This window comes from Poecilia latipinna, unplaced genomic scaffold (assembly GCF_001443285.1).
Source record: "Poecilia latipinna isolate Pla-1442-1.1 unplaced genomic scaffold, P_latipinna-1.0 Scaffold876, whole genome shotgun sequence".
Taxonomy (NCBI): Eukaryota; Metazoa; Chordata; class Actinopteri; order Cyprinodontiformes; family Poeciliidae; genus Poecilia; species Poecilia latipinna.
The window spans coordinates 119941-146101 of NW_015113492.1; the positions used below are offsets into that span (position 1 = coordinate 119941).

At 38.9% G+C, this 26161-nt stretch overlaps 2 protein-coding genes across 5 annotated transcripts; both read right to left on the minus strand.

Moving 5' to 3' along the window:
• Positions 1-1716: 1716 nt before the first annotated feature.
• LOC106957110 (uncharacterized) lies at positions 1717-13218 on the minus strand. Of its 2 annotated transcripts, none has more exons than XM_015048334.1 (5): positions 12658-13218; positions 11341-11694; positions 9069-9428; positions 6875-6996; positions 1717-6409 (listed from the first exon to the last, which is right to left on the minus strand). In XM_015048334.1, the coding sequence occupies exons 1-5, from the start codon at positions 12716-12718 to the stop codon at positions 6200-6202; spliced, it is 1107 nt and encodes a 368-aa protein (XP_014903820.1). In that variant the 5' UTR covers positions 12719-13218; the 3' UTR covers positions 1717-6199. The 2 variants fall into 2 exon arrangements, with proteins under 2 accessions (XP_014903820.1, XP_014903821.1); XM_015048335.1 differs by having other exon boundaries at positions 6887-6996; positions 12658-13205.
• A 5622-nt stretch (positions 13219-18840) lies between these two features.
• On the minus strand, positions 18841-25986 carry LOC106957111 (BUB3-interacting and GLEBS motif-containing protein ZNF207). Of its 3 annotated transcripts, XM_015048336.1 has the most exons (11): positions 25799-25986; positions 25252-25378; positions 24983-25121; positions 24154-24339; positions 23938-24013; positions 23767-23828; positions 22921-23060; positions 22621-22719; positions 21346-21591; positions 20795-20948; positions 18841-19648 (listed from the first exon to the last, which is right to left on the minus strand). In XM_015048336.1, exons 1-11 carry the CDS (start codon positions 25837-25839, stop codon positions 19497-19499), a joined length of 1422 nt encoding a protein of 473 aa, XP_014903822.1. In that variant the 5' UTR covers positions 25840-25986; the 3' UTR covers positions 18841-19496. The 3 variants fall into 3 exon arrangements, 2 of the variants coding, with proteins under 2 accessions (XP_014903822.1, XP_014903824.1); XM_015048338.1 differs by lacking the exon at positions 22621-22719 and having other exon boundaries at positions 25799-25985; XR_001426892.1 differs by lacking the exon at positions 18841-19648 and having other exon boundaries at positions 20856-20948; positions 21033-21591.
• Between the last annotated feature and the right edge of the window lie 175 nt (positions 25987-26161).

Consider the following 26161-nt stretch of genomic DNA (forward strand, 5'->3'; position numbering starts at 1 on the left):
TTTTTTTTTTTTTTTTTTTTCTCTCTCCGTGCTGAAGACGTACGTCCAGCCGAATCTCAGGGTAGGGGAGTTGATGTTTGCAAGTATGAGACGCAGCTCATATATATATATATATATATATATATATATATATATAGAGCTGACGCCTCCAGTAAATGCTATTAGTGCACATGAAAGTTGCCAATGTATTGTGCCAATATGAATTAGCTGTGTCATACTGTATCTCTTATCTGTATTGGAGGAGCTTTTGCAGAGGGTGCAGAAGGCAGGAGCAGCACAAGAGTGGCAGCATCCCCTCCCTTCATCCTCTGAGACGTTTGTTTAGTTTTTAAATGTGTCTTTTTTTTTTTCTTTTTTTTTTCGTTTGTTGGTTTTTATTTTTGGGGAAGGCCCCATGCTAAGGAGAAAAATCTTTACTCAGTTTAGGGGCTCCAGTTTGCTACAGTGCACAGTTGATGATGGGTAATCCCGGGTACATATTTTTTTAAAAACCAAAAATGAAAAAAATCGCATTTTAACGTCATTTTTATGAAGTTTGACATAAAAATCTTTAAAAAATGCTTAAAAAATCTAAATGGTTTAAAAAAAAAAAAAAAAAAAAAGAAGAAAATCTATGATATGTTAAAGCTCTGCACTTCTAGCTGAAACGTATCCGGGTCGCCAGCCTCCACCGCCGCCATCCTGAAGGGGTGGACGCAGCGGCCGGGGCGCCGTTTTGTGGATGCTGTATTTATCTCGTGTTTGTGTTTGTGTCCCGCTCAAAGCGGGGCCCCCGCTGAACTGTACATTTCCACACATACACACGCACACACACTCGCACACAGACGGCTTCAGGCCTCTGCCTCGCTCTCTTTTCCTCTGCAGCTGCAGGAAGAGAGAGGCACACTTCAAGAGGTACAGTCTTAAGAAAATAACAAACAAACAAAAAAAAAATCTCTTAAAAATGATTTGAAATTAAGAAACGAGAGAAAAGGCTACCTTTCAGGACTTGGAGTCCTGCAGCACACAAGCAAAAATCACTATTGCCTGTTTCTGTAACTGCCTTGATCCAAGCTCCCTGCGTCCCGTACTGACCGGAGGAACCCGACAGCGACGGGGCTTTTCCCATGCTGCACCAGCACCGAGAGCGTCTCCTCTCCACAGCTCTCTAGATACCACAACTAATGTATTCACGTTCATGTACACAGTGGCGGTTTTCGATGTGGGCAGCTGCCCAGGGCGGCGATAGAAACAGGGCGTCTGAGGACCGGATGAAGTCGTCTAAATCCATCAGTTGTCTCCTTAGCAGGTTTTCTGTTGCTCTTTCCGTTGCGTGTTGAGCGGGCGTTCCCTGTTGGTGCTGAGGACAGGCAGGACTCGGATCATTTCCTGGGAGGCAACGGAAGAAGGGGGCAAGACCATACATGCAAGAACCGCAACTGTATGCATACATACACACACACATATATATATATATAAATATATATTCCAACATGTGGTATCACCTCTTCAAACTTCTTGAATCATAAACTCTGAGACTTTTGTTGTCCCCCTGAAAGGTCCTGGTTTATTACAGCCGATAAAGAGCAATATGTATTTTCCCTGCAAATAAGGGATGGAAAGGAAAGGGTTTGGGGTCGAGCGGAAGCTGATACTTGATTGATTGAAAGCGACGTTAGATATGCACGTTCTGGTTTTGGAGGCGTACCACAGCACGCTTTGTGTGTGTGTGCGTGATTTGCGTACGTTTTTTTTTTTTTAAAAGCCCGACCCGAAGCACCTGCTAATTTACATATTTTACCCTGTTGTTAAATCGCAGACATATCAAAACCACAAAAAAAAGTTATTTAACGAAATACTTGAATCATGGAACGCCAATAACAATGTGAAGTCAGTAATTTTTTTTTTTTTTTTTTTTTTTTTCCAGCTGACAGGTACATATATGGGCTTTTTTTTTTGTAGAGAATATCAGATATGTATTGCATTAGGTTACAGATTTGGAAAAGAAAGAAAACTCATCTCAGATGTTTGTATGAATGTGTGCTCTAAAAACTGTGTACTCGGCACATGGCCTGCTGTTATGTTCAACTCTGTTATGTTTTGTGTTTTGCTTTTTTGTTTTCTTTGGTCTAATTCATTCTGATTATCTTCTAATGTTGCACTGAGTGTCTTCTACCCCTTGCTCGGCTAATCGTAGGTAAACGCGTCTAAGGGCAAAGGGGCGATGGCGACAATTCACGTGTACATGTTTACTCAAGGACTTTTATTTTTTATCTTTTTTGCTCCTCCCCCGTTCTATCTGTAAAAAAAAAAATTATCTACCTTATAGTGGCTTTTATTGTGAGATAATCCCATTTGAGGATTATCATGGAGTATTGCACCATTTCGTTTCAGTTACGTAAAGAAAATGTAGCAAAAAACACAAAAAGGAAAATGTTCAAAAAAAAAATTATAAAACCTTTTAAAAAAAAAATGGAGATTTTAAAAAAAAAAGGAAGAAGGAAACAAGCTAACTGTGGCCATAGATAGCTGTAGAAGGACTAGTAATCCAGAAGTGAACTTGTCGGAGAAATGTAAAGGGATAAAAGCATGGGAGGCGAGTTTGTTGCGACTCATTTCAGAGGTGCCTATCTTTTCTTTGTTTTTGCAAAAAGCCACCTGTCGTTTACAAGCATGTCATTTTGTCTGAAGCTCAAGAAAACAGGACTCTACAACAGGAATGTTCTTCAAAAGGACGAAGCTAATCTTCCATCAAATACGGACATGAAAATCTTGCCGAACGAAGGTTTGACGCTACTTCAAAACTCTGGGATCGATCAGTGTTTGTGTCGTATTTTAAAAAAAAAGAAAAAAAAAGAAAATGGTTTTAAGTTCTCTTTTTTTTTTTGGTGACTATCTCTCTGTACATGTATTGAGTTGTGATTTGATGTTTCCTGTAATACCGCGACACAGTTCGCTCACTTTCTTGCACACTTGTTAGAAAAAAAAAAACAAACAAAAAAAGACGTGGATTTTTTTTGTCTCAGGAAGGCCAGGGTTCCAGATCCAAAACCTCATCAGTTCTGCGTTTTAATGGTAGTGTGGTGAAAAACTAAAGGAACTGACAACTATTCTACTCCAAGCAATCACTAAAGTTTTATTAGTTCAAACCACAAAAGAAAAACAAAAAAGTTTTTTAGAAATTAAATGTTTACCAAATAAGACTGAGAATCTTTTTTTTTTTTTTTTTTTGCAAAAAGTGGAGCGCTTTACATGTGAAATCCAAGTAGAAATTGCTTTACATTGGAACAATGATCCGTTTTTTTGTTTTTGTTTTTTTTAAATTACAAAATAGGTTTTTCTTTTTCTTTCATGTCCTTTTATTTTCCATCCGGTTTTTTTTTTTTTTGGGAGCATGGTGCAAGCCATTTTTTCCCCTCCTTTTTCTTTTAATAATCTCTCCTGTCTGTTGTAGAGCATGTTTGTTCCTGTGACTAAGATGACGTTTCCTCCCATGTAACAGGTGGTTTTTAAGTGGAGGGATGAAGCTGGTTGTAAAAGGATTCTGATCTATGCACAAGTGGGAGGGACTAGTCCAATCACCTGCAGATGTACTGCAGGTGATGGTCAACCAAGACTCTGGGCTTCGGGGTTTGATGTTTTGGGGTTATTGTTTTTTTGTTTTGTTTTTGTTTTTCTCGTGTCTTTCATCTCCGCCCCCACCCCAAAAAACCCCGTCTTTATCTAATGTTTAAGCAAAACGTTACATTGCGTCGTCATGCTGTGTAATCCTTAACCAATGAGCGCTTATCTTTCTGCTAAAGCACTGTGGGTTGTACTGAAAAAAGCCCATGACTTTTAAGGCTGTCTGTTTTTTAGGGACAGGTGGGAGGGTCAGGGTGGGATGTGGGGACTTTGCCTTTGCCTTTCTCTTCACTTTGGGGGAAAAAAACAAAAACAAAAACAAACAAAAAAAAACATTACGGAAAAATGTCTGTACATTTAATGCAAAGTTGTGGCTTTTAATGTTCTTTTTTTCTCCTCATAGAATGTGATTGTTGAAAACATGCATTGGAAAAAAAACAATGTTTCCATGAATTATGGAGCTTCTTTCAGACTATATTAATAAAATACACATTTTCTCGTCTGTTACTCGTTGTCTTGTCCTTTTCTTTAAAAAAAAAAAAAAGTGTATATCACAGTGGTGTAGAATTTTTTTTGACCATTTTTAGGTTTGTTCTGTTCTTATTGGTAAATGTCTTCAGTCAGTGGTGTTCCACATTTTCTGTCATGTGGACCAAATTTTATATATATATATTTTTAGGAACTGTATCTGTAATTTGTTTATTTAAAAAAAGGTACAAAATATTTTTGTCAAATTTCAGCAATAGCAGGATTTGGGTCACCCTTTCTTTAAAATCACTTGTCATATATAACTACTTTTAATAAATAATTAAGCAGATTCAGAGATTTTCTTGCACCAGTCAACTTTTGAGTTAAAGTCACTCCGTATGTGATGTGGTCATATTTGCTTTAAACAAATACTTTGTGTTGTACTTAACATTTTTTGTTTAGGTAAGATTTGTTTTTACTGGTAATAAAATTGCAATTCCAAGATTATTGCAATTTTATAGGAGTTGTGCGTAACTGAACTGAACTAAACACGGCCCGGCGGACACCCCCCCCCCCCCCCCCCTCAGGTCACCAAACGTTTCTAGGTGTGGAGGTGTGACGACAAATGAAAATGAAATCCCACAAGTTTGAACTTTTTGTTTCAACACTTTTAATGAAATACAAGAAAAAAAAACTATATGAAGGAATGACATTGAGTTGTTTCACATATACAGTCCAATAAAAAAATATTTGCCCCCCTTCCAGATTTTTGTTACCTGTAAATGTTTGACATCATCAAAGGATAAACTGACTAGATAAAAAAAAAAATATATATATATATAGTTGTCCAACAGTAATTTCATTCAATATTAAGTGGGAAAAAGTAATTATCCCCTAAATATAAAACTTGACTCGCAAACATGAAATATTTACAATAACTGGCAACGAGTCTTTTTACATCACTCTGCCAGCTATTCTTAGGAGCGATATTATAATTCGGCCACAGAAACAGCCTGTTGTGGGTCATTCCCTATCATCCCAATTAGATTCAAGAGTAGACTTTGACTAGGCCAGTCCAAAACCTTTCAAGTTTTTTGGGTATTTTTAGGCATTCAGTGCAGGACTGGCATCTTGCTGCTTAACCCAAACAGGATCAGCTAAAGGAGTTGCTGTTCTGTCATAAGATCAGAAACTGAATTTATTCTTCCATCAACTGCACTGGGTCATCCAGCTCCTACAGAAGAAATCATCTCCAGACTCAGACCATGCTTGTTTGAGGGTGTGATGTTTTTTTTGTTTTTTTTTAAACAGCCTTTATTTAGGAGTGGTTAGACAGGAAGCTGCGTCACGATAAGGCAAAGATCATCAGGCTGAGACTTGTACCTGTGACGTCTGCATTGAGGACCAAGGCCTCCATATGTGGGTTGTGCTTTACCACCGCGCCACCACAGCACCCTGAGTGAGTGACGTTTTTTGGGTTTATTTCCTGAAATAGTGCATTAGTTTTATTCCAAATGTTACAAGAAAAACGTTCTACTTTTGTCTCCACAGAATATTTTTCCAGATTTACCGAGGCAGTTTAGATGTTCTACGCTCTTTTGCCACCTTCTGGCTCAGTTGTCATGAGGCCCTGGAGTCGTTTCTGTAGGCTGGCCGCTGTTGTTTCACTCATTTGTGGACATTTCTCCAACGCCTTAGAAATGACTTTGTGACCTTTGCACTTTGCTTCTTGTCTGTTTTTAACATTTCTTCGCCACTGCTGTGTTTGCTTTTTGAGATCATTAGGCCTCCCTTCCTGTTGTTGGACAGGTGCTCTTTAAATGATTTCTTGATTCTAAATGTGTAGCCGTAATGAGGTCATGTGAAACTTTCCAAAATATGTGGTCGATAAGGACAAATTCACATTTTAAGAAAAAAGGGCCAATTAATTTGCATTTTGTTGTTTGATGTTCTGAAACATTCAAATGCGGCAAAAACAGAAGAAGTCTGCAAGGGGAATTGTGCTTTTTTTTTCTTCTTTGAAAGGCCACAAAAATATATCTTCTGATAATCTATAGACAGATGTGAAAGAGTTCTGCAAATTTCAGAAAGTTTTGGGTCATCCTATTCTGATCTAACATGTCATTTCTCAGAAATCCCTCCTGGGAAAGAGAGCCCCACTCGGGCTCTCATAATGGTTCCCAGGGCTGGCCCTTTTCAACGGGCAGTTTTTGTACTCGGTGGATTCGACTTCCTCCAGTCGGTGAGCGGGCAGCTTTCGGCTGGGAGACTGCACCCCGATCATCTCCTCGTAGATGGGCGCCTGAGAGCGTGACTTGGCACCCTGGCGGGTTTTACCCTGAACACCATCGAGACAAGACAAGAAAAAAAAAAAAAAGAAAAAAAAAATCAGTGAGCTGAGAAAAATCTGTAAATATGTCATCTCGATTTCCTGTGTCAAAATCAAAGTTTGTCATTCTCAGACCAGACGGCGTCTTTTGATGTTGGCCCCGAAACTCCCTTAAATCCCACAGCAAAAGTTGGGAAACATACTCTTTTTCTTTTACTTTTTTTTTTTTTTCATTTTAGTAACCCCAAGAATCACGTAATATTTCGAAACTAATGACTGCAGTTACATTTCTGTTGGTGCTAAACTTTAAGAAAAACATGCTGACAACTTGCAGCAAAACTTATGAAACCGCTGCGGTTTTTGTGGCGAGCTGGAGAGGAACTCCTCTGGCACGCTCTCGGCTTGCAGGTGCTGATTGTAGTAGTACCCCCACCCCGTTTGAGCGCGGTGTCAAAGAAGCAGAACAAAACCTACACGACCACTCACTTTCCACGCCGCCACGCATCCAACGAGGAGCAGGAGGAGGAAGAGGACGCCCACGGCTCCTGACAAGGCGTAGAGCAGCGTGGGGTAGCTGGAGCAGCCGCACCTATCGCCTGCAGAAACACACACACACACACACACACACAGAATGACGATAAATAGAAGTGATGGTTTGAGATAAACAACACGCGATAACAAAAGGAGCGCAAAAACAGCCCATCTATGACGGCCGAGAAGCAGAAACCACAGATTTCCTTCCTACTCGGGCTGCAGTTTGGATGTCTTTTCATATTTGACAGAGGCGAAAGCAGCCATTGTTGAGAGCAGGAGCATTAATGAAGATGAAAAGATTAAGAGCAAAACCGTTCATGGAAACCCGCAACAGGAACGACTTTATGAATGTTTTTCTACAACCGGATTCTAATACCTGTCAGCTGACTGAATGAAAATATAACGGAAGATTTCTATATATTTATTCTTTGTCCCCCCCCCCCAAAAAAAGAAGAAACTCTGAAAAAATTTACATCGCCTTGTAAAAGTATTCACACCCCCTGAGCTTTTGCACATTTCAGCCTTTTAGAACCACGAGGTTGAAGTTGCATTAAAACAAAATATCTATAATCTGCAAAGAGACATTTTTTCCCCATCAGTCCAGGTAAGTTAAACTCGTTTAGAGCCACAAACATTACACAACCTGATAAAAAAAAATTTTAAACAAGACTATTTATATAATTTTGCTAAACATCTGCTCAAGAAAATATTTCAATGGACCACAGTTTTATTTCTGGTTTTGGGTTTTTAAATAGCAAAAAAAATTAAGAATCTTCAGTCGAATGTTGCTATTTATGGAACTTGACGTGAAGAAAGTGAACGGTTCCTAAACTAATAAGGAAAACAGATCTAATGAATCTGAAGAACTGATACTGTCTGAAAATTCATTTCAGCTATTCCGTTTCATTATTTTAATGCAAAAATTGAAATTGCATATTGATTGTTCTTATTAAATATTATTATTCTGACACGATTCAACTTACCAATATTTACAGCCACCCCTGTGTTTAGTGATTTGCATTAAATAACTCATGAAAAACTCAGATAAACTGTTAGCTCGACTGCAGTCTCATTGTGGGCATATTTCCTGTTGAGCAAATGAGACATTATTTCCAGATATTTATAGTCATGGTCAAATGTTTTCATGAGACAGACATTGTGGTTTGAGAAGTCGTTACTTAAGTTTGTTTTTTTTTTTTGTTTTTTTTTTTTAGAATAAGTCCGGGTGTTTTTAGATTAATATGCAGGTTTTACACATGAAAGGTCACAAAGAGCCTTATTAGCTTAAAAGATGTTGTTGACAAAAATCCTTTATACTTGTTTTTTTTTTTAATTTATTTTTTTATTTTTTCATGGGACCAAATGATCCACTTCATAAGAAAACAGAAAAACAATTGGCAGCTAGTTGCCAAGACGATCTTAGAAACTTCAAACAAGTGGTTTCAACAGAAAAGACGTCAAGTTTCCTGTTATTAGTTTGTTGAAAACGTAGAAACGTTATAAGCGGTAATGAAACATGCGGTCCTGCTGTGCTTCCACATGCACACTGCTGATGAACTGGGCTCACTGAGCAAAATTTGTTCTTTACTTTTGATGTGCAAACGTCCAGATGGAGATGATAGGACCACAGTTTTACCCAAATTCAAAATTTCAACGTTTCCACAGCCAAAATCCTGTCACCAGAAATAGTGTTAGGAAGTCCTTGTCAAGAACAAATTGGAAGCATAAAGAGAGCAAGGACAACAAAACAAATTTAGTTGCTGTAGGGTTTCTGTCACATTCCTGGAAATAAAAAAAAAAAAAAAAAAATGCATATATACATGTTAATTCATGTTTGTTTTTTGGGGGTTTTTTTTTGTGATAATTCATTTTTGCTGGGGCGTTTCCTTAACCAAGGTTAAGCACGAAGCTGATGTACAATGTGTTTGTTTCCAATTTGTGTTCTTGACTTCACATATTTTCAGCCAGGCTGCACAAATAAAACAAGTGGAAGGAGCTGAGGTGAGGCAGTGGACGCATTTGAGAGCATTTGGTAAAATGAAGAGGTGTGTTAGTTGAAGCCGGAAGCGTCCTGACATGTTGAGAACGGAGCCTGCAGATATTCGGTCACGGCTCAGCCTGTGATGTCACCCACCTTGCACGGAAATAAAGAACACTTGACCCCTAAGACTGGTGCTGCTGCCGGGCCTGCCGCGCAGCAGCAGCTGGCAGCTGTAGAGGGCGCTGTCCTCAGGCTGGAGCTGCAGCAGCGTCACGTTGAAGGTGATGCCGCCCGGACCGGGCGCAGACGACAGCAGGACTCTCTCAGTGGGGAACAGGGAAGTGTGGCGCCGTTGAGAGTGGTAGGCCACCTCCACGGGGGCCCGGCCCCTTTGCCTGTTCAGAACCACACCTTCCACAGCCGAGCCTTCGCTATTTGGGGTGAAACAGGGAAGCACAGCGGAACCTCCGGTGCAGGTCTGGATCAGGTCCAGGTCCACGGAGCTTGGAGCATCTCCAGGGAGAAAAGGAAATTAAAAATGGCTGCGACATCGTGGGCGTGATCACTTAAAGAAGACGATCATACTGAGTCTAATGTCTCTCATAATGATTTATAGTGACACATTTTAGACAGGAGAGCAGACAAAAACACGGTTCAATACATTTTCGGGAAACATACTTCAGTCAAAGCTGAACATGAGGCGTTAACATTTTCAGAAAATAGTTGGAAAGTAAAGAACCCAGTGGAAATTGCGGTTCTCTTAAACCCACTTGGAAATGGTCAGTGTGGTTTAAGCATGTTTGAGTAAGACTGTGACGTTATTGTGAGGCTCCATGTCTTCTGTGGCGTAGAGATGGACATGTTGGGGCTGGTTGAATGCTAAACGTCGCTCAAGTTGAACTTTAACCTATTTGTCACAGGAACTGAATGGGAAACTTTAATGTTTTCAATTAGCAGACGTTGGTGAAAATGTGGAGTCCTCTTACTCTGCCGCTATGGTCCACTACGGTGGTGGAGGTTAGAGTTTTGCGCTTCAGCTCCACATGCAGACGTTCTGCATGTGTCCAGGTTTAAAACAATGCTGCATTCGACCAGGGAAAACTGAAATGGTCCCAGTTTGCACACCGCTCTCCAGTGAGCAGTGTTTCGATACAGAAATATAGAAACCAAGTGTCTCTTTGACACTTAGACCAAAACAAGTCCACTTTTAAGATGATTTTGGCTCTAATTAAACAAGTTAAGTGATTAGCTAACAATATGTGTCAGACAGAAACTGAAACCACCAGATTGACACTTTTTAAGCAAGAAAGAGTATTGGCTTGAGGCCAGTGGAGCAGAACATGAGTAAAGTGAGAGTTCATATTTGGTACAGTTTTAAATCATAGTTTTGTTAAATCTGATTACCTTTGTGTGAATCTACACATTTCCATTAACCTTTCACTTTGCTGCTTATATAATTGAAGAATAATGAAGAATATTTCTAGTTTCCTGTTATGTTAAGGATCAGACAGTTTGCTATTGATTACTAGATCTTTATCGTTTTTTTTTTATCATTTTACATGAGATAACCCTAAAATGATAAGAGACACAATTAAGTGACATTCAAAAGGTTCAGCTTGCTAATTGTTTCTGCAGAGGAAGAGAACACTGTCTTTATTTATGTCTTAATAATACTCATGAGTCACTCTCAGAGCTTGTATGGTCACTAATATGAGGAAATGAAATAAAAAAAAAGAAAGCTCACATCATATGTCCCTGAATATTGTTAGTTTGTTTAGATGTATATAAAACGCAGAGTTTTGTTTTAATTTCATCTATACTTTAAACAGTCACCAACAACTTAAAACCTGATACAAGCTCCTCTGTGTGCCAAAGACATTTTTGCACACTGGCACCAATATTCAACTCAGAATATATTCAAAGTTTTTTCTTCTCTTATTCAAATAAAAATGACCGAGGAGAAATGTACGTCTTGCAGTAGCAACAGCAAAAGTTCAGCTGTTTAAGTCAGGTTATCGTACTGGAAGGGGGGTTGGATATGTTTGTAATCGTTTATGAGGAAACAAAACTAAAAAAAAAAATAACAGAAAATCTCTCGGGTTTTGGTGTTTTTGTTTGGAAAAATCTCTTGTTAAAACAGATGAGGAAAATATATAAAGTGAACTATTTTATCCTGCTTAACTTAGTGTTTGACTCCATGTTGTTTTAGATTTCATGGATTAGAATAGTCTAATCATCAGACATAAAAAGTCCAGAAGCCCTTGTCCCTTCAAAGGCCTCTGTACGCCCTTGCGACTGTCCATCTGTGAGAAGAGGAAAGCCGAGTGGTCTCTCTGGAAGTTTCACTTCCTCACTACTTCCTGTCTCCAAGTCGTGTGCGAAGAAACGAGAGAGAGAAAGAAAGAAAAAAAAAAAAGAGACTCACGAGGGCTGACTTGGAGGAAGACTTCGGTGTTGCCTGGGATCTTTTCATCCTCTGCGCCAATTCTCTCCACCATGAACTCGCAGGTGTAGCGGTCTGTGTCGGCGGCCCCGAGCTGGGAGAGGGTCACATTGACGGAGAAATCGCTCGGGTCTCCGCTGACGCTCACTCGGCCTCTGAAGGACTCGTTGACGGTGGCGTCGCTCTTGGTGTACTTGAAGAGGACGTCCACGGGACGGAGCCAGCTGCGCCTCAGGTAGAGGCCGAAGGGCGGCTGGCTCCTCGGCTTCATGTCGCAGCGGACGACCGCCGACTCTCCCTCCAGCCGCTCCACGAACGAAACATCGCCGCAAAAACCTTGAGAAATCACACAAAGCGCCACAATTTAAAATCTTACTCTCTATTTGATACAAAGTATTTCACTCCTGGTTTAAAAGGGGGAAAGAAAAATGCTTTACTACAAAAACGAACTGCAGTTTTGAATCAAAAGTAGTCTTCCATGACTTTTAAAGATTTGGTTAAAACCTCCTACAAAAAAAAAAAAAAAAGTAACGCTGACAGTTTTTCCCCAGATGTGAAAATGAGTTATTTGTCTTAAGAGGGGTAATGTGATAACTTTTATCACAATATGTCTTATCTTTGGTGTGGCGGGTCTTCTACAATCTAGTAGCACAGCGCATTTAAGACAAGAAAAGCTACCTACTAGATAAAACCAATGTGTTTTTATATCTGTATTTCCTGTTCAACTGTGTCTTTTTCTGGGTCAGTGAGCCCTCAAAGAGCCCAGAGGCAGTAATAAAGTAAATGTCTTGCTCACGTCTGTCTGTTTGGGAAAGCCGGGAATCGAACCCACGACGCTAAACCCAACATCTGAATGAAATGGGAGCTAAAGCGCCTGTTTGTTTTTCCTCCAGCTTATACGTATCTGCATGCGTTTTTCTAGTGTGTGCCCCCCCCCGCCCCCCAATTACTTCCACACACTTGCCAAATTTCATAAATTTCTATATTAAATCATGTGTATTATATCTGAAGGTTTAGCGATTAATTTAAAAACATTGGATGACATTTTTTTCATTTACAAGCAAAGGTTTGTGTTTTGTTGGCGTATTACAGGAGTTACCAAAAATGCACTTACATTTTGTTATTTCATATCAAAAGAATTTTGAATCACTTTTAAAAGTCAGAAAGAAAAATGAACCCCTCAGTGTTTATAACCCCGTCCATATTCAATCCGCCGACATTATGTTTTTTCACGTTAAAAAGAAAGTTGCTTGAATGAGTAGGCTACACCTGGAACTTGAAAAGCAGAACCAAACTTACCAAAACCAGCAAGAGTGATGACCACAGTCCACAGACAAGCCAGGTGCCAGATCACAGTCATTTTCAATCCCACCGACACTAAAACCGATGCTAAAGAAAGACAGTGATGCAAACCATGACAACACAGGCTACATGCCGACGATTCAGACTGATATGGCAAAAGTTTGGGTAACTGTAAATGAAACCAAGAAGAACCCAATGTAGCTCCACCTTCTAACCTCAAGGCCTGTGCAAGAGGAAACACACACTAACACACACAATATAGCTCCTGTCAAAAGAGATATCTTAACAAGAATCTGTCTTCTCATCCGGTGACTGTCAGAAATTGGAAAGAAAACTGTTGAGGAATATCAGACATTATCAGGCCTTTCTGGTTTTTAAAGCGATTTCACTTATCTTCCCATAAATTTGTGCACGATTCTTTCAAAATTGCATCAGTTGCTTCACTTCTTCAAAAACCATTGTGTTAATTATTTGAATATTCCAGAGGAAACAATGCTGACTGACCATCTGTGAACAGGATGTTTTCAGCTGTGTTTCTGAGTGATAAGTTGCATCATCGTGCATTCGCTCCATATCTATCCAAACATGAAGACTTTTACACTCACACAAACATACAAATATGTAGAAGTACATTCTTCTCTGTTCCTTCTTGTTGAACTAGCACTTTTGTTGTTTTCTCCTGAAATCTACAATAATTTCCTTCATCTTATTACTATTGACGTCAAGATGATCCATCATCTCTGTAGGCATTTTTTTTTTTTCCTGATACATCTGATGACTGAACAGTTTTCTGACTTGTTTCTGTTGATGACGGGGCTCTGTCTTATACTGACAGGCCTCCACCTGTGTCTTCGGGAGTCTCTGGCTTAATAAATCAAGCTGAATTTTGTAGAATGCATAGGAGAACTCAAAGAACAAGATCTTCATGGTGTTGCCTGCTTTTGTCCAGATGTTGGAGGGTTTCTTGATGTGAATCTATGGTGAGATGTCCAATTCCAGGGTGCTAAGAAAACAGCAGGGGGTCCTGAAAGGTGGTCCAAAAGGAGTCTCTCCAGGATGTAATAGCGCAAAAGGTCTATTGTTGTTAATGACCAACGGATGAGTTTTATTCGGTCCCAAAACCAGGCAGGATGTCTTCCACAGCGATGGATCCTTCTCCTCTAATTTTGTCTTGAAGTTGTTTTCATAAACTACTCACTATTTCAGTGTCTCCCTTGTTTAGTAATTCCTTCAGGTCACTGGTGATCCAGGGTTGTGAGGGGAAGCATCTCACGGTTGTGGTACGGATGGTGTTGTCCGACCAGGACACACTCATTACGTTAGTAACCGCTGTGGCTGCTTAACTTGACTGACTTGCTTCCATGCAATGAGAAATAAAAAGCTTAATTATGATAAAAATCCATACATTACTTTACATTTACAGCAGTAAACACAGCGTTTTATGTGTTTACTGATCATAATGTAAGGCATTATTCTCTGAATAAACGTATCTTATTTGAAAACATGATTTCAAAAAGTTAACAAACCCCAGAGGCATGTTTGAAAGTTTTCATGCAATGTAACAGTTTCACAGTAAAAGTTTAGAAGAGCATTTCCCCTTTAAGAATGGGGACAAAGCTCAAATTCTGGTATTGGAAACGTGACTCATTTCAGATTCAGTGTTGTGCAAGTTCACTCTGAAGAACTGACTAAATTGAGTTCACAAAGGCTACAACCGAATTCACAATTTTATTCACATTTGCTGTTAATAAAGAGTCATCTAACATTTTGAACCAAATGAATTGCCTACTTTTAACATTTTGAATTAACTGCGGCAACACCCAGGTATAAATACTGCCAGGCCACTAGAATAAAGGAGTTACTTAAGCAGAAGCCGTCTGAAATGGCCTAAAAGATCTGAGAAATGAAACGTGCCGATCTAAAATTTCACAACAGGTGAGAAAGGAAAGTCACAGACCTCTATCTTCCTAGAAACGGCTACAGAGCCATTTCTAAGGACAACGAACCAATGAGGTTCATTTTCCACAAAGTATTTTAAGGATCCTTTTCCCCTTAAAATAAACTATATCAAGCATTTTATATTTAACACTACGTATGAATGCACTCATTTATGTGTGCATTTATTAGTGCTACAATCCAGTTTTTTTTTCTAATCAGTCCATACTCCCCTGAATTGACTTGTACGTCTCCCTGCTTCAGCACACCTTTACTTGATTAACATGCTTTTAGATTTGTTTTGTATTTTAAGAGTTGTCCTTCTCAGTATTTATGTAATAAAGCCCTTTGGTGTTGAGCACCAAATTTCTTTCAACACTGTAAAATCTCCGCTGGCCGCTAGGTGGTGCACTAGTAGGTATAAAAGCCAAGCATGACGGGAATCCCAGAGGATTTTCGCTCTCAGCTGCATTCCTGTAAATTAAGAATGACAAATGGCAGGAAAGCAATGCAAATATTTTCATTTATTGAGCATCATAATACTACACAGTGATGTCACATTTCATTTAAACACCACCGTTCCAAAAAGACAATTGGTCTGTACAGGACAGAATGAAATTCTATTTTAACAGACAAGATAGTTTATGCATGTAGGGAATATATACTTACAAAAAAAAAACAAACCAAAAAAAAAAAAACAAGAAAAACAGAAGAGCATTGAAGAAAATAAATGAAAAATGCCGTACTTCTGACCTCAACGCCCTCAAATATATTGATAAAACAACTATCTTCATCTAGTGGTGTCTAGAAGTAAATGCATTGATGCATTTACTTCTCATTTCCGTCAGTAGTATTGGTTGTACTGAAAGCCAATTTTCTTAAAATAAAATAAAAAACTGATTAATCTAAACACTAAAAAGTTTATTTTATCCACTATATGTCAAATTTATCCTTCAATAAAGCCATTGTCTTGCAATCCAGAAAAAGGACAAGTTATAATAATAATAAAAAAACAGGAGGCTCGTATAAGAGACTCCACAATGTACCAGGGGGAGAAATCCATTTTCTCCATTTCATTTTAGACTTTAACCTGAAGACAAAGCCTCTTGTGTTCACTGCAGTAATGTACAGTTCTCAGAGGATTGAGGGAGGATTTCTAAATGTACTTTGATGCAAGAAAACATTTGGCAACTTGGCTTGACATAAATCCTGTTACAGCAAGAGATTGTGGAATTTGCATGACTTGATTAACTAGAGCAGGGGTGTCCAAAGTCGGTCCTGGAGGGCCGGCATCCTGCATGGTTTAGTTCCCTCCCTGGTTTTACACACCTGCATCAAATGATGGCTCATCAGAAGGCCTAAGCAGAACACCGACTTGCTGAGGAGGTTGTTACAACCACTAGGGAGAGAACTACAACATGCAGGATGCCGGCCCTCCAGGGCCAACTTTGGACACCCCTGAACTAGAGCATGCAATAAAGCCACATAACTATTAACTTATGACATCACTTGAGAATTTAAGAGAAGCCGTTTTGTAGTTTCAACAAGTACCCAGCTTTTCTTCCTACTTACCGTGCCAGTTGTCATCAGAGCACAGGGCAAGCATGTACTTCCGTGTAATTCTTCATGATTTTAACACATCAAATGAAAATGTTGACTTCTTTATATTATCACAAATCACTTCGATGAAACAGAGCCTTGCGTCTAGCTGTATGGGAAAGTCTCACACTATAATCAACATCAGGTACTTACAGGATTTAACTGACCTGTCATGCCAGCTGACTGGGTTTTAAGGCTGAAAAGCTCATATGGATGGGCTAGACAAAAACAAATACAAAGCAGTAAGTGATCTGGCCAGAGGAACATGTGCACAACACTAAAATGCCTCAAAGTATTGAATTACTCAAACTGGTGTTCCCATTGCCTGTTCTCCGCTGTTTTCTGTAGAATAATGTTAACACAGGATCAAATGGCACACAGCGGGCGACTTTGAGACACTGAAAGACGCTGAAACACAAAACCGCCCAACAATAAAGACGGGCACTGTGGCAAAGATCAGTCCGGAAGATGCTTCTATAGATATGTGGTGGCATTTATTGTGGTCTCTGGGTTATCAATGCCATCTGCTGTGACAATCTTGTGAAATTTACCTTCTGTCGAAGCGACTTTTGCTGACGATATCCAAATAAGCCATCTACTGAATATATGAAGGACCACAGAACTAATGAAAATGGAATTAACATAAAAACAGCATTTTTTTTAAAAAAAATTCTAAAAATCTATGCCATGTTTTTATATTGGACTTTAACCCAGACCGACTGTATTGTTGGGTGTGTTTTGTATTGCTACCATTGTAGCAATCATGCATGCTTGAGTGCTGGTATGCAAATTCAGTTAGTAGAATAAAATCAAAATACTTTCCATTAGTTCAGGTGTTGTATTTGGAACCAAATTACCCAGCCTCCTTGGTGGGCTCCATGTCCAAATGATCTGAGTGCATTAAATCATACTTTATTTTTACAAAGCCTTCCAAAAGTATTCACGCTACTTGAACTTTTCCACATTACCACATATTTTAGTGTATTTTAACTGAAATATTAGGCAATAAGGGCCCAAGTCCAGTCCTCAAGGCCTACTTCCAGATGAATCACTGCTTCTAAACAGCTGAATGAAATCAAATCTCCAACACAGTCAAGTGTGTTGGAGGAGAAAGGCAGCTAAAAGTTCAAGGAAGGTAGAACTGGAGGACTGGATAAGAGCCCTTGTGCAAAAAACCAACACAAAGTAGCACATATTTATAGAGAAAAGGGGATAGGATCTATGGTCTTCTCAATTATCTTTAGTCTTCTTTACTGTGATCATCGAAATACAGTTTAATTCAAATTTTAAAAATACTCTTGATCCCAAAGGGAAATTAAATGCAACTCATTAATCCAAAATTCTTCAATTGTAGATGCTATTGTATTAGTACAACCAATCACTTTCAAAAGTTAATCTAAAGTGTAACTGGATGACGCTTCTGCGTAATTCAATCTCCGTAAAAATCCAGCTATTCACTGAAAGCCTCAGAGGTTTGTTAACGAACGTTATCAACTGAGATAACGTCGGACTGTTTATGAAACATCCTAAGTTTAGAACATCTCACAGATCTCTGTGCAATCCATCATCTGAGATGCTTTCCTCAGAGGCCGACAGGTCGGGCAAGCGGAAAATCATTAATCAGAGAAGCAGCCAAGAGGCACAGGGTAACTCAGGAGGAGCTGCAGCGATTCAAAGCTCTGGTGGGAATCATCTCTCAAGAGAATTACTAGTTGTTCACTCCTGGAAACTGACTTTTCTAAAAGAAGCAAGATGAAAGGCATCTTCAAAAGAAAGCTTTGGGGAGACTGCACAGCAAACATGAACAAAGTGCTGTGGTCACATGGGGTTAAAAAAAAAAGTAACTTTTTGATCCACATGCAAAAAGGTGCAAATAAGTGACCAGTTTCTGTAGTTGGTGGACAAAAGTCACACACACACTCATATCTATGGGCAATTTAGAGTAATCAGTTACCCGAACAGTCGTGTTTGAACACAGTGCCTCATCAGAAACCAGAAATCCATGGGATAAGTTACAAACTCCATGCAACAAGACCCTTGGACAAGATTCAAACCCAGGATCTTCTTACAGTGTTATGCAGCAACAGAGCACCCACGTTTAAATAATCCAAAATTCAGACAAAAATCTAATTGAGGATCTGTGGCGAAACTTAAAAAAAAAAAATGTTCAGATTCTCTTCATCCAGACTGACATTTAGCTAGATTTCCAACGAAAGGCAAAAATGTTAGTCTCCAAATGTAAAAGACATTTCCAAATAATTAAAAAAAAAAAAGAAAGCTGAAAAATCATGTATAACTTTCTTTCCACTTTACCATTATGTGGTACTTTGTGTTGGTCCATCTTATTAAATTCAATGATGTATGTCATAATGTGACAAAATGCAGAAAGATTCACAAAACATGAAAAAAAAAAACAACACTTTTGGACAATGCTGTATGTAAACATCCTATTTAAAACAATGGCAGGTGGATGAGGTGACAACAACCAAATTAAAAAACAAACAGAAAACAATAAAAAAAAAAATTGGAAAACTTTGTTGTTTGGATAAAATCCTCACCATTCAGCAGAGCCATTAGATGTGCAGAAATACAACACCAGTACAAACCTTGGTGACTCACCTCCACGTACGTCAGGACAAACCAGCATTAGATTTCAAGATGGATTTTATTACAACAGATTGATAAAACATTACAAAGGATGCATACAAGTAGGCATTTGACCATGAAATAATAATAATAAAACAAACCTGAAAAAAAGAATAAAGCTAGAGACTGATGAGTCATGAATTTTTAACATTACTTTGTAGGAATCATCTTAAATCAATGAGACCCTCACCAACCACGGTTGGGGACAAATGTCCAACAGCACCTGTGCATGCTGTGAGGGCCTCAGCTAATTTACTGAAGAAATAAAAATCGAATGTTCTCAAAAGAAACTTGCCTTTTTGTAAGGGGTTGGTATGTTCATGTAACTCCAGCAGCTTCAAAAGAAATACGAATCATTTTTACACACTTCACCTTTATGAACCTGAGTGAAACCTATGGGAAAAAATATCCTCACATGTGATCAAGTAACACCAAAAAAAGCTGTTAGATATTCATGGTGTTTGGCTGTTTTCTAATAAACATATTACAATAAAATGTCCATGCGTTTGTTTGTTTGTTGTTTGTTTGTTTAAACAGACCATGTTTGTCTTCGCCACCACTGTAGGCTTACTGCTCTTAGCAGCTAGGTTTGAAAAAGCACAAGGATGAGAGAAAGGTGTTAACCTCAAACCTAATGTGGTGGGTGCTTTGCTTCTTCAGTAGCGTCCGGCTGGAGACATGACAGGCGGCCTCATACCCATGGGAGGGCCTCCTTGGTAAGGGGGGACCATAGGAGGACCTTGCCCATATGGAGGCATCCCTCCAGGCATGTAGCCAGGCATGCCCTGAGGAGGAGCACCGTACTGACCTGCAACGGAGAGCAACAGCTTCAGTCCTCAGAGAGTCAACAGGTGACGCCATTTAGGTCCAACTCAGTCAGGGACTGACAGTTTATATCGAGTCATAAAGGTAAGGCTTACTGTTCAAAAATACATCAAGATATTTTGTCTTTTTCATCCCTTCTGTGATTTGTACAGATGAGCATTAAGGCCAAGCTATGAAAATGTTTTTAATGATGACAATATAGTCATAATTACAGGGTGGGCAATATGGACTTAAAAGTTTTATCACATTATGTTGTGGTAATAGTGTGGTAACTGTAAAAGTGATGAGAACTATTTATTACTTCTTACGGTAACTGTATGGCTGTGAGTACATGACACAGCAGTAACACAAACTAATACTACTCTTGAAAAACTCTCGTTTGTAATATGAATAGGACACCAGTCACAAAATGAAGTGTGACTTGTGTCACTAGATTTATTGATACTTTCATTCTCAACAGTGGAAAAAATAATAATATCATCATGCCTGACAATATGGGCAGTTTTGGGAGCTTTAAACATTATTTGGAATCAGAATTCCTACACTAAGAAATCTATCATGATAAATTATCAACGATGCAATAAAATCCCACCCCTAGTTATAATATCAGCAGATTGAAGGTGCAATTGTACCAGAAAAAAAAGACAAGTAGTTCCTTATTTATAAAACTGATACTAAGGCATAACTTCACAAGATGCTCAACATTCTCATTTTAATGTATTTTTCTTGTAAAATTATTACTCATTTCTCCTAATATTACAACTTTATTCTACACACATGACTATTCCTATAATCATAAGAAAAAAAAAAAAGATCTTAACCTGACCTTTGTATTTTGTAAGGGAGTGGATCTGAACTCAAAGTCCAAATAACTATAAACTGTAAGACGTGTTTGCCAAACAAGATGGCTGTGTTGAAATCACTCTGAACTACGCATTGGTTTAAAAAAAATAAATAATCCGACTTTCCAAAAATTAAATCTTCAAAAAACAAAAATTAGACCAAACAATAAAACGCATGTATTGCCCAACTCTACTGCAACACAATGATTCTAACCATTTATACAATTTTTTTTAGGCTTACTTCTAAAAGATAATTTAACATTTATAATGGCTTGTTTCTGAATTACCATGCATGGGATGCCTCATGCCAGGCTGCTGTGGTGGCAAACCCTGCTGAGGGGGCATTATGCCAGCTGCCACCTGAGGGGCAGCAGCAGCGTGGGCCTGGCCAGCCCTGGGTATGAGACGCTGGTAACGCGGCAACTGAGCCTTCATCTCCTCCTGGTTACAGAGAAAAACACACAACACAGACATTCAGACTGCAGGAACCGCCGCACGCCTCTTTCAGCTCAAAGAGACACTCACACAAAGGTTGAGGAATTGGGTACCAATGTTGGCGAGCCCTGAATTCACACTGAGGATATTCAAGTTCAGAATCATCCTTCAACATAACCACAAAAAGAAAACTACTCAGTTCTACCACACAGCCTAAAGGCCCGCTTTTACATTTAAAAAAATAAAAAAAAGACATAAAATTGTGCTGTCGGTATGCATTCAAATTGATAGACGTTTTCATCCCGATCAAACGTAGCTACTAGTCGATATCACTAAGCATACTATATAAACCAGTCATTACTTACTGTGAAAAAGAGCAAAACGGAAAGCTGAAGCGACTTACCAGTGAGATATCCTCATCAGGGTGGATCAACTTACTAGTTGCACTCGTGGTGGTGAGGGTGGCAGGCTTACTGGTCACTGTGGCCGGGGGTTTAGCCACAGTGCTGCTAGAGGGGTTAGAAGAAGAAGAAGTGGAAGAGGAGACAGAGGGCTGGGTGTAGGCAGGGAAAGTTGCTTTGGGAGGCTCAGAGGAGGCGGCAGTGCTGAGTGCGTTTGACGCTGCAGCGACTGAAGGGTTCTGCTGGGCCTGCAACAAGACAACACAAATCATTTTACTGGGAAATTGTTTTAAAATCCTGATTTCTTGACCAGTCTACCATGCAAAATGACTTGATGTGTTAAAAGACGAAAAGGATGTTTTTTTTAAACACATTTTTGGCTTTTGAAGATTTAACTTTTGGAAAAAATAAATAAATCAGGTAATGTTTTGCACCAATGAACTCCTTGGTTTTCTGTACTTCAGAGAGATTTAAGTGCATTTTTTTTTAAACAAAAATAGTCATAATGCTACAAGATTACAGTTGAAATGAGAATAAAGTCTTATCAGAATAAAGTAGTAATCTTAGAAAGATGTAGTCATTTTATGAAAACTCCAAAATGAAAATTAAGAAAAAAAAAATACTTTTTTCTTGCTAAAATGTCTTTTCTTGTAATTTTAAGACTCTTCAGAAATTATCGTAGCCTGGCGCTAATACTCCACACAACTCACAGAAGGGATTGCAATAAATGCCACTTTTGAAAATGTTTTCAGTCATTTATAATTTCTTTTATACAAAAGCATGCAAAAAAAAAAAAAAACTAAACGAAAAAAATATATTAAAATCAGAAATCCGTTTTTAAGCCGTATCGACCATCTCTAACATAACTAATAATTCAACCTACTGCATTTAGAGTAGTTCCTTTAAACACCACTATAAGTTTAGCTTAGAATTAGCTCTGTCCCTTCACATCAACTGTAAACATAATATTAAAAAAAAAGTCCAGAATGTTTTGAGAATGACAGTTCTGCATCTTATACAGACATAAAAACTCACTTAAAAGCATAATAATGCTTATTTTAATAACCCATGCTGTTAAAGTTATAACTTGTCAATTGTCTATTTATGCCATTTCCAGGTTAATTTAAAGCACATGCAGCGATAAAGCTCACAGCTTGTGTTAAAAGTAGCCTTACAAGCTAAATGCTGTTAGTAAACAGCCTAGTTCAACACGCAGCAGGCAACGTGATTATGCAACATGCAGCTGCCACAGGCCTGGTCAAAGTCTGTGAGCGTACTTGGGGCATGTTAGAAAAGGGAGGCTGGGAGGAGGCAGACTGATGGTCTGCAGGTGGAGAGGAAACGCCTGTAGTGCTGCTGTTAGCACCAGAGCCCATCTGCAGCGTGGTGGGAAGGAAATCACAGGATTGGCACGTAGCAGGTCAACAAAAGCTAACCAGAATTCAAATACAACTTTGGTGGGATCTAAACATGAATCAAAAGGTGTTAGAAAGGTGAGCAATGGGGGATAATAGAGAAAGGTGTTAAAAAAAAAAAAAAAAAAAAAACCCAAGAGTAAGAAGTTGAAGGACTCCAACCTGCGCTGCGCTGGGGAAGAGGGGCTTAGTGACCGCAGGCTGCACCACTGGTGCTGCGGGTCGGCTGGGGATCGGTCCGGCTGCAGGGGTCGGAGCGATGTGGGGCATCCCCGGCCTTGGGGCCATGTGAGGGGGGATTCCTAAATAACAAACATCACTTCATCAACAACAACAACAAAATAAATACGGAGTACAACTTACAGAAAAAAAAGGTTTGGCCTGTTTATGATTCTAGTTCAGAGGTTTCCAACCTTCACAGACCACAAAGCTGCTGGTACCATCAGTACAGACCAGGTGTTTGCAACCTGAGGCTCCGGAGACACAAGTGGCTCTTTGGATCTTAATAACTTCGGCTAAACTGATTAAGGACTAACTAATGCGATAAAATATACATCTAATAACTGAACATTTTTACTGGCAATATTTGAATTGCATTTCTACAGAGAATGACACTAAAAGTACCAGTAATATGTTTTTTAGGTCAGTTTTTTGGAAATTATGGAATCTATAACAAGCTTTTACTCAAACATGATTTTCTGTTTTTTCCCCCACAGGAAAAAAACAGATCCATCCTCTGTTTGCAAAATGTTATTTTTATCTTTATTTTAAATAAAAAAAAAGAGAGATAAATTGTTAGTTCTTGAGAAAATGACAAACTTCTGAGAGCAGATATTTATCTAAGCTTATAATTTTTTTTAAAGGTTTTGAGACATTTGCAGCTCTAAAGTTTTATTTGGCCAGCCTATGAGCAGAAATAATTGTTTATGCTGTAAAGGTTGCAGACCACTGGTCTAGATTTTAACTTTAAGCTACATCATTACTTATAAAAACGCATCCACAACCGACCTGGAGGAATTGCAGGCATCCCTGGCATCATGGGAGGCATCATCCCTCCCATCGGCATCATGCTGTAAACAAGATGGATAAACTTTATATACCAACTAAATTATTATTTAGACCACTTTAGCTAACTGTTAAAGAGAAAGCTAAAAAAAAATGCAGTGAGTTCTTGCTTACGCTGGTGGCATTCCAGGCATGGCGGGAGGCATGCCGTGCATCATGGGAGGAACACCTGGCATCATCGGAGGCATTCCTAAAAGAGAAAAAATTGACTTCTTTTAAAAATAACTCAACACATGATTTTAAACATCTGGTTTAAGACAAAAGCATAAAACATGTTAAATTTAACAGATGCAAACTTGAAATTAACAGAGAATATCGTTTCTGCCTTGCCTTGATATCCTGCAGGAGGCATCCCATGTGCGCCAGCCACAGGGGGCATTCCAGGTTGGGTCATTGGTGCAACGTACCCGGCCTGGGGCTGGACGGCAGCTACCTGTTGGACAGACGGTCCCGCCTCATCGTCGTCGTCGTCGTCATCAGAGTCGTCCTGATTGTTTGACTTCTTCTTCTGACTCTCTGAAAGCAGAAAAGGAAGAGTTCTGATAAAGAAATCAATGCGAGTGTTTTCACATAGGATAGTAAGGATGGCATTACAGCAAGTAGGAATCAGAATCAGCTTTATGTGCACAAGCAAGGTATTTGACTTTGCTTTGAGCACTCTGAGCATACATGCATAACATATAATCTACAGAAAACAAAAAATAAAAACATCTGTATCAAGAAAAGAAAAATAAAGATTTTTTTCATCAGAGACAAGACGACATCATCATCTTGACTTTCACCAATTGTTTAAAGAGACCGTAATCATTTTTTATGAGAACTTCTGATTTTGAAGACATTAATAATTCTCATACTTCTCGTTATTTTACATTTAGCAAATATGCATATATATATTTTGTCATTTTACTTAACCTAAAACAAAAGAGGTTTTGTGTGAAAGAAGTTCAGGCAGTGAGAAGAAAAGATGCATGCACCTTTTTTTCATTCGAACTGTCAAACTGTATGTTTAGTTTGATTTCAAACTGTAAACATACAGTCAAGAAGGAAAAATGCTGCAATTGTTTACATTTCCTTGTCATAAGCAAGTGTAGTGGATAAAAAAAAAGAAAAACGATCGATTTCTTCAAATTCCACTTCTGATCTGTAACAGTAAGAGTACCTTGTGATTTCTGTTCTAATGTTCGTCTTCTTTCCTGCATGTCTTTCTCTGGAATTCCCTCCATGCCATAGATTTCCAACTCGATGTCTGTTCTCCCTGGAATTGCGTTCGGTACACTGTCAATCGTCTCTTTGTGTACCTGAAATACATGCAAAGTAAGTGAGCCCGCAGGGCATGCAAGTACAAACATTCACTTGACTGTTTTTCTTCCCTCCGCCCCCCAAATTCAGCTCGACTTATTCAAAGCAACTGCGATTAGAGACTCATACCTGCATGCAGTGAATAGCCAAGCCGGGACCGGTATATAGCTTCTTGTGGCAAATGTGGCATTTAAAATGTTTTGCCTTTTGATGCTGAATGAGGATTTTCTCATCGTCAAAGTCTCGATTACAGTACCTTAAAGTCAGAGTTAAGGAGTTTTCTGTATTTTATTAACCACCGACTGAGAATCACAGACAAACCGATGACGTTACTCGAGAGCGAAACAGCAGTTCTTGTTTGGTAACAAGATTACATAAAGATTCAGACACACGGGATGGTAATCCATAGCTAGCTCGTTTTAAAATTAGCAATGAAGGATTAAGTAAAAACAACATTTTATGAGGTAGAAACACTCAAAGCTTGGTTTTCTAATCTTATTAAACCGATTTAAAAGAATAGATCCAACCTTTTGTCTGATTTTGAGCCATTTGCTCCGCTAACATTTAGCTGACAGTGCTAACAGAAGCTATCTTAGGCCTCTCTTTGTCAGGCTAACATGTAGCCTGTGGCCTTCCCGCCTTCCGCAGCATTTTTTCGCACTTTAAAGAAGGATACCAGCACCACGGCTTCATTTGCTTCTTCTTCTTTCGCCCCATTTTGTGGAAATACTGAACCGCAGGTCACACAACACTGAAATCGATGTTATTATCTCTTTGATAAGAGCATGCTGCTATTCCGTGACAAGAACAAAAATGGCGCTCCGAAGTAGGAAGCGTTTTGCTCAGCGGTCTCACGTAAACGTAAAACTGACGTCAGTAAAGGAGACGCCCACAGACTTAATAAAGATTTATCACGTCTGTGGAAACGCCCCTCAGTTTAAATAGGGGCGTTTAGTTCACTTTCATATTAAGAAATCCATACAAAATTATGGTTATTAATGTTGTGTAAACTCAGGGTGGTAAAATAAATGGCCAAAGG

Coding starts and splice junctions, on each gene's coding strand:
- LOC106957110 (XM_015048334.1), bottom strand. CDS start 12,718: ATGACTGTGATCTGGCACCTGGCTTGTCTGTGGACTGTGGTCATCACT. Junction 11,695..12,657: donor CATCACTCTTGCTGGTTTTG/GTAAGTTTGGTT, acceptor TGATTTCTCAAG/GTTTTTGCGGCGATGTTTCG. Junction 9,429..11,340: donor CTTCCTCCAAGTCAGCCCTC/GTGAGTCTCTTT, acceptor TTCTCCCTGGAG/ATGCTCCAAGCTCCGTGGAC.
- LOC106957111 (XM_015048336.1), bottom strand. CDS start 25,839: ATGGGGCGAAAGAAGAAGAAGCAAATGAAGCCGTGGTGCTG. Junction 23,061..23,766: donor GATGCCTGCAATTCCTCCAG/GTCGGTTGTGGA, acceptor TTTGTTATTTAG/GAATCCCCCCTCACATGGCC. Junction 20,949..21,345: donor CTGATGAGGATATCTCACTG/GTAAGTCGCTTC, acceptor CTCTGTAACCAG/GAGGAGATGAAGGCTCAGTT.